At 39.1% G+C, this 11283-nt stretch overlaps 1 protein-coding gene across 1 annotated transcript in view; it reads right to left on the reverse strand.

Annotated features, from left to right (window-relative positions):
• The window catches only part of Tnfsf11 (TNF superfamily member 11), a 33832-nt gene extending 23493 nt beyond the window's left edge, over nucleotides 1–10339 (reverse strand). Inside the window, exons 1-2 of the mRNA XM_047553999.1 lie at nucleotides 10050–10339; nucleotides 2788–2955 (exon numbers count right to left, since the gene is read on the reverse strand). Coding sequence (XP_047409955.1) covers nucleotides 2788–2955; nucleotides 10050–10280 — 399 coding nt within the window. The 5' untranslated portion in view covers nucleotides 10281–10339. The remainder of the gene's footprint in view (nucleotides 1–2787; nucleotides 2956–10049) is intronic.
• Nucleotides 10340–11283: the final 944 nt, after the last annotated feature.

Genomic DNA, 11283 nt, shown 5'->3' on the forward strand with positions numbered 1-11283 from the left:
TCCTACAATATGTACGATCAGAAAAATGAGAGATTACACTGCATTTTATGTAAGATTTATCAAAATGTATAAATGCATTCTACTGTCATGTACAACTAATTAGAACAAATTTTTAAAAAAATTTTAAAGAAAAAAGAAATCCTGAAGAAAATGGGTAAGTTCTGATGGAGCAGGTAGTGGAAGAAAAGTTCTATGAACAACAGGGAGTGTTGGAGGGTCATCAGATGGTCTGGATTTGCTTTCCCTTAGGACATGATGGAAGGTTATGACTTTTTTAAAAAAGTAAAATTTGTTCCAATCCCCTTTTTAATATCTAATATGTTCACTTATTTAAAATAATTATATATTAAGTTATATACACACCAACACTCACATATAGAGACACACACAATAAGATCTACATGAAGCTATTTGTTCCTTTGTGTGAATTTGTCTTCTACCCTTTGCCCAAGTTATACTGCAATAATTATTATGCCTATACATAGTTATATGTGTACATTATACAATTCTATTTTATATGCCTCTGTAGAATTTTCTAGTTTTATTCCTATATACCCTGTACATTTCTTGTTAAATTTATTTTTAGGACTTTTTTTTACATATTATATGTGGAATCTTTCATTCATATTTTCTAATTATTGATGGAAATGGAACAACTAGTGATTATTACTTATTAATTCTTATAAACAGATTTGTTTTGCTTTGCCTGTAGCCTTTCAGTTTCATTTGAATTTTTCTAAGTACATAATCATGCCACATGCAAATTATGCCTTCTACTCTTCTCTCTATATTTTTCTTATTTCACTGTTTGGCGTAATTATATTTGCTAGCACTTCCAGAACAATGTTAAATAATGTGGGGACAGTGGGTCTCTTTCCTGCGTTCCTTACTTTAAGAGAAATACTCCTAATTTTCATCCTTAGCTAACTTGCAGTTTGAGATGTTTATGAAACATCAAGAATTCATCTAATTATGTGTTCTAATGGATTTTAAACATCAGAAATAGATACAAAATGTTTTCAGTCACTTCTCAGGCTCTAGGAAATAACATGGTTTTCTTCTTTGACCTGTTAAGATGCATTCTTGGATTCTTACAGTAATGCTAATGGTATCTACTCTTAATATTATTTATTTTCAAAATTATCTTGGCTGATCTTGAATAATATTTCTTTGATAAGAAACTCAACGAACACTTTTCAGGAACAAAGACATCAAGGAAATTAAGTTTATCTCTTCATTTTAAGGAGATTAAATATGGATTGATCCAAACAGAAAATTGACACAATAATTTACTTAACCAAAATTATTTGAACAAGGGATTCAGCTTTCAGTTAAAGATTATTCCTAGTACATGTAAACAGTTGTTTGTAGATCGATTATCCAGTTTTTGAGAGAGGAATTTCAGAGATGGAGTAAAAGATAAACTACTGACATGAAACAGAACAATGAAAATGAATAGATTAGCAGAATTGCTGTTGCTACAGCTCAAAAATTATAATGTGAAACAAAACAACAATGAATTTAAACCCATATTTTACACATCTACTGCATAAAGCTAAGCATTTACTAATTATAATGAAAAACTAATTTTCATAAGTAACGTGTTTTCTTATACATATCACAATATGTACTTTGATTCTAAGATACACATTGTTTACAGTATAATATCTCTGAAATTAGGATGTAATTAGAATCTATGATAATCATGTTTAACTTTTTTCTTTCTTAGTGATGCATAAAATAATGAAGAAGTTGAAACTAGGTGATGTCTTAAATTTAACCAAATCTAGCAAACTTCAACTCTACATGGGTTACAGATATTTACCTCTATTTGTTTTACCAAAAACAGCTTCATCTCCCTACCTCTACCTCTGACTGACAGATACACTCATAAAAATATGCTATTCCTCTATGTGGAGTTTTTAAAAAGTAAACTAAAATTAAAGTTAGATTTAATGGTTTTGAGGACTCCAGGACTTACTCTAAGATGACGAGATAATCCAGGCAGTTTCAAAAGAGAAGCTGGATGTATAGATGGATGCATGAATGTATGCAGATATGATGCAGAAAAGCAATACACACTGTTTGTTTGTTTGCTTCTACCCAGTTTGGTAGAGCCAATAGGTTAAAATAATTCTAAGCTACAGAATTCTCAGGTGGCTTTCTTCAGGAAATAGAACAGGCAGTTATTACAGTATTTCTCAGTTGAAGCTGTTGGTGTAATAGAAGCCATTGGTCTTCTCTGTGCCCATCTTTCTTGTCGTCCATCTGTTCCATAAAATGAAGAAACAGACAGAATTTCCATCTCCACCACCACTACATTTTCTGCTGTGCATGCTCCTCACATTCATGACAACGAAGGCCCAGTTACAATTGGGTCTCATCAAGCCCTGGATCTCAGATGTGGAGAGGGGATGCTACCATTTCAAAAACAAATGGAAAGGAAATAGTTACCAGAAACTCCTGTGAATCTGGGGAATGGTTTCTATCTTCCAGAATTCAAACTAGCAACCACAGGGCACCTTTGTGCTCTTTCCAAGTATGAATTTAAATCCCTCATCTTAAAAAGAAAGGAAAAAGAATTTTGTATGAATGTCTCTGGATGCCATAATTAACCACTACCAACTTTGAAAGAATTCTGCTAATCTCTTTAAAACATTCTCTTTAACTCTTTTACAAATCACTAAAATAAAAAGAACAGAGTCAATAGCACTTGGCAAGTTTTAATATTTGCTAATTGTAGAATCGGCAAGAGCCCTTAACTTATTAACCTCAGTGTGCACTTACCTTTTGCACAGCTCCTTGAAAGGCCTGTTTAATTCTCCTACATGAATCAGGTATTAATTTTGTGTCTTCGTTCTCCAAAGTTGTGTCTTGCAAATCTGCATTTTCATGGAGTCTCAAAATTCTATAAATGCAGTGAGTGCCATCTTCTGATATTCTATTAGGATCCATCTGAGCAGGGAGAAAGGAAGGACATTGGGGGGGGTTACTGTTAATTATTCTGCTGTTTAATAAAGTGTGACTCGAGAACAAAAAGGTTCATTCTTGCAAGAGTTTTTATGTCCCCGATGATTAACAGTTAATACAATTACCCTCCAGTTGATGAAAACATTGACTTCTAATTCATTTTGATGAGTAGTTAACTATCATCCACAACCAAGTGAAGTTCAGTGGTAGATTTTCAACATCAGAAATGTGTGATTCACAAGGTGCTTCTCAAGGTTGCCTAATAACCTGAAAGTCCTCAGAGGGAGGGCATCAAGGAAATCACCTGTGACCAGTGCAGGTAGAAAAAGGTTTTGTCTCTAAGACATATGCAGCAGGCTAGACGGGATCTTGAAGCCCACTTGGCTATTCAAAGCATACATAAATCAGGGGAAATTAACATCAACAATAACCCCCGTGTCTGCCTGGTCTTTTCCCTTAATCGGTGAATATTTTAATCATCCAAAGGGAGAGATAAATCTATTTCCTAGCTATAAACCAAACCTGAAGCCATAAGTATAATTCTTCATTTGAACTGAAACTCTCATCAGTATTTCTCAACCTGGATTAGTACATCAGAGGGTGTTTGGAAATATGGGTGAGATGTGGTGTCACATTAGGGTGGGAGGGCTGTATGAGCATAACCTTGCAACAAGGTATATACTGGGGAATGCTAAAATTCTTGTAATGTAAGGGATTGTGCCACCCACAATATATTCCCCTGGGTTCATTAGCTGATCACCTGGTTAGAACAGGTATCCAGCACAAAGCACTTCTTTGAACACTGCTATACATTGCTTGCTAGTGTTTTCTGCAAAGGGCTCTGGCAAGCTTTTGCAGTGGTTTCAACTGCTAAATAAAGAGTAGTGATAATTAGCCACAAATATTTTAATAATAATAGTTTAATTTGTCCTTTCTTTTAAAAAATTCAAGGTGTTTCATGTGCATTTGCTTATTAGTAGATACAAACTAGACCCCAAAAAATGAAAAAAAGGAAGAGCTATATGTTTACATTAACCAAAGCTACCATAGCCCAATCAGAATTAATACTAAGTCACTCTTCCTGATTTATGTTTTAAAAAGTATTCAGAAATATATGCAGGTTTATTAACCAACCACCAGAAATAAACTGGAAAGTATCCCATCCATATCTGAAATTCCAAAAGGTGAAATGACAGCCTTTTAAAAATACGCACTCAGGACAAATTTTATTATCCCAGTCTTGCAAATATAAGAATGACCTATAATCAGAAAATGAGAGGGAGGAGGGTATGAAAAAGGGTGGAATGAGACAGACATCATTGCCCTATGTACATGTATGATTACACAAATGGTATAAATCTACATGGTGTACAACCATAGAAACGAAATTATGTACCCCATTTGTGTACAATGAATCAAAATGCAGTCTGTAAAAAATTAAAAGCTAAATAAAAATAAATAAATAAATAAAAAAGAAGTACCACCATACGCACGCCTATAATCCCAAGCGGCTCTGGAGGCTGAGGCAGGAGGATCACAAGTTCAAAACCAGCTTCAGCAAAAGTGAGGTGCTAAGCAACTCAGTGAGACCCTGTCTCTAAATAAAATATAAAATAGGGCTGGAGATGTGGTACAGTGGTTGAGTGCTCCTGAGTTCAATCCCTGGTATCAAAAAAAAAAAAAAAAAAGAAGTACCACCATAAAGCAAAACTATTTGCAAACTATATTTCTCATATTTTCTTTAGAATAATTCATCTGAATCAGAATTATGATTGTTTATAGAAGGACAGCTCTCAATCACATCCCTTTTTTTTTTTTTTTTAAGGCTCATGTTACGGTTTAGATATAAGGTGTTTCCCAAAAGCTTTTGTGTGAGACAATACAAGAACATTCAGAGGTGAAATGACTGGGTTATTGGTTATGGGTTATGTTATGAGCATCATCAGTGCATTAATCCACATGAACGGATTAATGAGGTAGTAACTGTGGTCGAAGGAGATGGGTCCCTGGGGACATGCTTTTGGGGTATGTACTGTGTCCTTGTTGAGCAGAGTCTCTTTCTGCTTCCTGATTGTGATTTACTGAGCTTTTTCCCTGTGATATGTCCTTCTACCATGATGTTATGCCTCACCTTCAGCACACAGCAACAGAATTGGCCACCTCTGGGCCAATTTATCTGGCCCTCTGAAACCCTGAGCCCCAGATAAAATTTTCCTCCTCTAAAGTTGTTATTGTCAGGTCTTTCAGTCACAGCAGCAAAAAAAAGCTGACTAAAACAGCTCATTTATGCCGATAAGTATCTACAAAATCAGAAAAACTTGGGCAACCCATATAAAGGGTCAACTGCGTTCAGACCTCAGAAAAGAAAGCAGAATCATTCGAAGACCTCAGTTGGCTCAACACCAGAAAAGTGTGGAGCTGAAGGAACAATGTGTCATTCATAGGGCATTGCCTGGGAACCCTAGAGTTGGCTAAACTTGAGTCTTGCTGACAAACTAAGCTGTCTCACAGGAGCAGCAGTCCCCTGCCTTCTCAGTACTCTGTAAGTGGAGTCCAAACAGCAGTAGCAGCCTGGGCTCACTAGAAGCTTGTCAGAAATATAGAATCTCAGGCTCTACTCTAGCACACTACCAGAGAATGTGCATTTTAACAAGGTCCCCAGGTGATTTTTACACATATTAAAGTTAGAGAAGTGACGTCTTAAAATGTCAAATATACAAACATATACAGATTTTCTGCTTTTAATATGACTCCAAATTCCCCTGGACACTGATTTTTAAAATTAGTATCGCTAATTAGTATGAAAATACTGACTCATCAATAGTGGTTGATGATTCAATACTATTAAATAGAATGCAAATATCTTCCCCTTTATCTCTTAAAAAAATGCCTGAGCCCAGATCCTACCCCCACCCCCAGGCCAATTTCATCAACATTCCTAAGAGTAGAGTCCAATTGTTGAATCTTTTCCCCAAGTACTTTGAAGATGCAGTTGAGATTCACTGTTTGGAATTTAAGTACGTTTAAAATCTCAATTGTTTTTCCCAAAAGAAATCATGATTGTATGGCATAATTAATTTTGATAGACTCATTTATTTTGTTTACTTAAGGATCACTTGTTAGAAATCTATTTTTAACTTACAACTAAATATCTTTCTCCTTCCAGTGTACAGGAAAAAAGAGGTGAACAGAAGTTTGGGGCATATGAGGTCAAGCACACACACAGGCTAAGGATAACCTCTATGTGAAGGAAATGCTAAGCAGGGAACAGAGTTGCAGGATTAGTGGCAGAGACACAGCAAGCACTCACTGAGCAACTGAATGAAGGTATCTCCTACCCGAACCCTATATCTTGGCACACAGCAGTCTAGACAGAGGATTTGAATGACTGAAAATTTGTACTATTTTAGCTAGTAATTAGATAATATGCACATTATAAATTAGAAATGAACATATGGGTAGTGTTGCAAATCACTGAAGGCATCTTGAGTAAATTATATATGCCAGGTACTATGCTAGGTACTACAAAAAAGGCAGTGAGCAAAACAGGTAATGTCTATCTTCATGAAAATTACATTCAACTGAAGAACACAGCAATTCCACAAATGATCTGAGTAAACTGAGTTACAAATAAAGTCACTGTACCTAGGCATGTCTGAAAACACCAAATCTTGAACATCTGATTTTAAAAAGGAATTTTAAAAAGCACTTATCAGATGAAGTAGTACCTATGAAATGAACTTTTTAAAATATTAACTTCTTTGAAACTTAATCATTTGTCAGGTTCAACAAGGCAGGATGCTTGACATTTGTGCTACTTCGTTATCTGTTTCTGTCAACAGGCAGCTACCACATCGCCACACCAGATTTTCAGTGGGGAGGGCTATCCTGGGTAAAAAGCAGCCAGAGAGGTTAATATGTGCATCTTGGGAGGTTAAGGGGAGGAGTTAAAAGGGTCAAAGAGCTTGAGTTTTCTGAAAAACTTATCTTACAGCTAAACTCTAAACTTTGAATTGGTTATACAGATGTTAAAAAAAAAGTACAAATATTATAAGCAACTTTTTAGAAAGTTGTTTTTTTTTTTCTTTGTAAACCAAAGTATGAATACTATGTGGTAAATATATAGCACAAGCCACATGCTATTTTCTCTTTGGCAGGGTCAGTAGGGGGAAAAGCCAATCTACACTGGATCTAGTACATATATTTAAAAAAAAAAAAAAAAAAAAACTAGGCATAGGCAATATGAAACAGTCAGGGGGACTAATTCATTGTTAACAATTGAAACATGAACTGAGAATGGGGAGATTTTTTTTTAAGTCGCTAAGTTTTATACTATTCTGAGAGTCCTTCTAAATGCATCTAAAGCTAAAATTAAAAAAAAAAAAACCTGCATTTTTCTTAAGAGTTTGCATAGCTTCTTTCCCCTACCTTTATACTAAAACAATCAAACTGAATTATTTTATCTATAAACATGTTCCCTGATACTAGATGATATCATTCTCTTCAGATTAATTCAGAAATCCCAAGTACTTGGTCCATAGCTTTCAAAACCCTTCTGTCATTTGGCACCAAGTTCTAATTAAAAGGAACTGATAAAAACAACATTTTGCTTCTTAGTCAGAACTGTGACAGAAGACCTTCAAAATAAACAAAGGTGGGAAAAACTGTAGCTTGAACCCCTATTCACCCATAACCCAGCTACTACAATTACAGTACATGGCCAATCTATCTTATTTCATCTACAAGCAATCACTTCCCTACCTCTTCCCAATCAATTATTTTGAAACAAATTCCAGACATCAAAGTATTTCATTTGTAACAATTTCAGAATGTATCTCTAAATGATTAGGATTTCTTTAGGAATTAAATGTAGATACTAAACTCAATAAAATGCAATCAGAACTGGTGGTATATTCATATGAACACATTACTTCTAATACCAGTTCTTTACTAAAGGAGATGACCTTTTAAAACTGCAGTACAGAACTGGGTGCAGAATAATAACTAAAATGTTTTGCATAAGTCTTAGAGAAACCCAATCTTCGTGGCAGTTAGGGAAATTGTACTCAGAAATCTGATGACATTAAATTCTCCTAAAGAAAAACTTACAGCTAAGCTTACTAACTCACATGTGTCCTTTGGGAAAAGGTTTTGAATATTTTACTTTTATTCCTGTGCTATCCAGTTGATGAGAGGTAACCATCAGGACAGACCTCTCAGCCCACTCCACCACTGGAATTCCTTTGGGAAAGTTGAACAACTGTAACAAGAACTCAGCTGGTCACTCTTTCCTACAGGGCCAAGCCAATTTCCATGGTTCCTGCCAAGCTAAGCTGTCATGATCCCTAGAATTCATCCATTGTCCATTGCTCTTTCTATGTTGAACACTCACTTCACTATTATGGCTGGGGAAATGTCATGACCCTAAGGTGTTAGAAAAGATTAGAGAAGAGTGGTATCATTATTGGAGATCTCCTCCAGTATATGGCACCATGTGCATACACTGTGTATTGAAATAATTGATTCCTAAGTCACATTCCATAGCACTTAGACTCTCAATACCAAACATTAAATGGAGGTTGTTAAGGTAAAAATGGTAAACCATTCACTTGTTTTTACCTTTATTTTATTTATTTATTTTTATGTGGTGCTGAAGATGGAACCCTGTGCCTCACATGTGCTAGGCAAGTACTCTACCACTGAGCCACAACCCCAAGCCCAAAAACCATTCATTCTTGACTGCAAAGCATTCCAATGGGGGGGAAGAAAGTTTAGTCACTTTCATATGGATTTGTGTAATCCATGTTTCAACCACTCCAAAAATTGACTTTTAGAAAAAGTTCTCAACAGGGAAAAATTGTTTATTAACACATAATTACAAATTTTCTGAAGTATTGCTAATAGCACTTCTACTTTTTTGTTTTAGTAGATAATTACACTAGTGCTATAAAATGCATACTAGTGGATAATGAATGCTTAACAGAAAACCTGTGAATTCAAGCAGGAGTTCAAGATCCTGGCACATGTCAAAAACCCATACAATGCAAGCAATGCCATGTTTTGATGCATTCAATTTGGTTTAGTAATCACCTTTGAGTCTGAAAACCAATGAAGTCCAAACCCAACTTTCTTTTCCCATAAAAAAAAAATGCACAGTCAGCCCCCCACTTCCTCTGAGAAAGAGTTCACAGCACCAGACAAGAATATTTGAATGAATCCAACCAACTGCACTGCAATTTCCAAGAAAACACAAGAGCATAAACCACCAGAAAGCATAATATTACAAATTTACCCCTTCCTTTCTACTATCTCCCTGCAGTTCTAAGCCCTCCTCCACAGCCTCTTCATCTTTTGAAGGTTGGTTACCCGCTAGATTGAAGCGAGGCTGTGCCAGCACACACACCTTGCTTCCTTCCTCCGCCCACCTCACTGGCAGCACGTGGGGCTGTCCCTCTTCCTTCACCCTTCAGAGCCCAGCCTCATACACAGGACAGCTCAGCAGCAGCAGAGTCCCTGTCTAGGCGACTCAGGCAGCGCTGTCATTCTGCCCATCTGATGCCCTGGGTTTCGCCCCTGACCCAGTACTTCAAAGGCTGAGGGCACCGCGCGGCCCTCCAGCACTGTGGCCGGAGGATACCTGCAAAGCAACCAGTCCCAGGAACAGAAAGTCACTGGGTGGTGGGCGGGAAGCAAAAGTGTCAATGCCTACCTGAAAGAGCTCATTTTTCTTTTCCTAAGTGGACTTAAGTAGATCCTTAACGCCAAGTGAGAAATGGAAGGGACAGTGTGTGATCACGTCCAGGAGAGATGAAAGGCCCGTGCTATTTCCGGGGGGCGAAATTCAAACCCATCATCTGGCCCGACACGCCCAGCCTCCGCGCGCGGCGGGACAGAGGTGCGGATAAGTAAAACCGGGCAGGTGCGCCCGAAGTCTTTAGCCCGACCTTCCCTTTCTTGGAGTCACTTTCCCCTCCTAAGATCTGGGGAGCCCAGCCCTGCCGCCAGACTTTTCCCTCCAGTGCTGGACGGACGAGGTGGGAGCATCCCACCGCACGTCCCTCGGGGAGGCGGTCACTCACCTGAGCTCTGAAGTACAGGAACAGAGCGACGCTGCAGACCACCTGGCCCAATCCCAGCCCCAAGAGAGCCACGAACATGGAGCGTGAGGCCGCGGGGGGCGAGTGCGGCGCGGCGGTCGCGGGCGGGGACGGGGCGTGCAGGGGGCCCTCGTGCGGAGCGCCGGAGCCGCCGCTGCCCATCTCCTCCGAGCCGCGCAGGTACTTGGTGTAGTCTCGGCTGGCGCGGCGCATGGCGCTCGGCCCGCTCGCTCGGGCGCTCTCCTTCCTCTACCGCTCCCTCCCTTTCTCTTCTGCCCACCGCCAACTCCAAAGGCAGCCGCGAAGCAGGCTCAGCGCCAGGCAGGACCTCGACGTGGAGGCTCTTTGGGAGCCCGGCGGTGGCTCCTGGCGCGCGAAGAGCCGGCGGGGCGCCCTGGGCAGCCCCAACTCTTATAAACCGCATGGAGAGGGCTGGCCTCCGGAGCCAATCAGCCCTGGCGAGGCTGCCTCTTCCACTCCCACCTCTGGCTCCCCTTCCTTCCTCTTGCCCTCCCTCTCTTCCTCACTCTGTCACTAGAAGGCCTCCTCCCCATCTGGGCCCACAGAAGAGGCTGTGGGTGGGTCCAGGGGTTACTGACTTATCCTCAGCTGCCCATCCTCTGCTGCCCTTTTGGAGATCCAAAAGATGGTCGGGGAAGATGTAGATGGGTCCTTCGGGTAAAGGAGGAGGGGCACATCATGGATATTCCTCAGAGCAGTTCATACCTTTTGGGCCTTGGTTTCCTCCATAGGATTTAGAAGGTTAAATTTGGTAATCTCCCAAGACCCTTGCTGGACCCTTCCCAAAAATTCGGCAAGGAACACTCTCAAGGATCTTAACTATTTGGCCTCTATCGTGATTCTAAATATAGCTATAGATTCCCAGAGTTTTGGAAACACTTAAAAAATTCCAGAACTCCCTTCCCAAATTCCCGTTTGTGCATCTTCAAAGTAACATTGAGAGAGGTTGTGTGGACTGTGGCAGCAGCGAGCCTATATATACCAACACAGAAGAAAGAAAGAAAATGCAAATAGTGCAAAGGGGTGCTGTGCACAGCCAGAAGCAGGCAACCCAGGAGGGCTGGCGCCACAGGAAGAAGTGTTACACAATGCTGGTTATAGAATTAAATGTTATCATTGTTAAAGAAGAGTTGGTCCCGTTGTTGAAAAAATGAAAATATTAGCATTGCTCACAAATTATTTCTGATACATATTC

Source organism: Sciurus carolinensis, chromosome 5 (genome assembly GCF_902686445.1).
Source record: "Sciurus carolinensis chromosome 5, mSciCar1.2, whole genome shotgun sequence".
In the NCBI taxonomy this organism is placed as follows: Eukaryota; Metazoa; Chordata; class Mammalia; order Rodentia; family Sciuridae; genus Sciurus; species Sciurus carolinensis.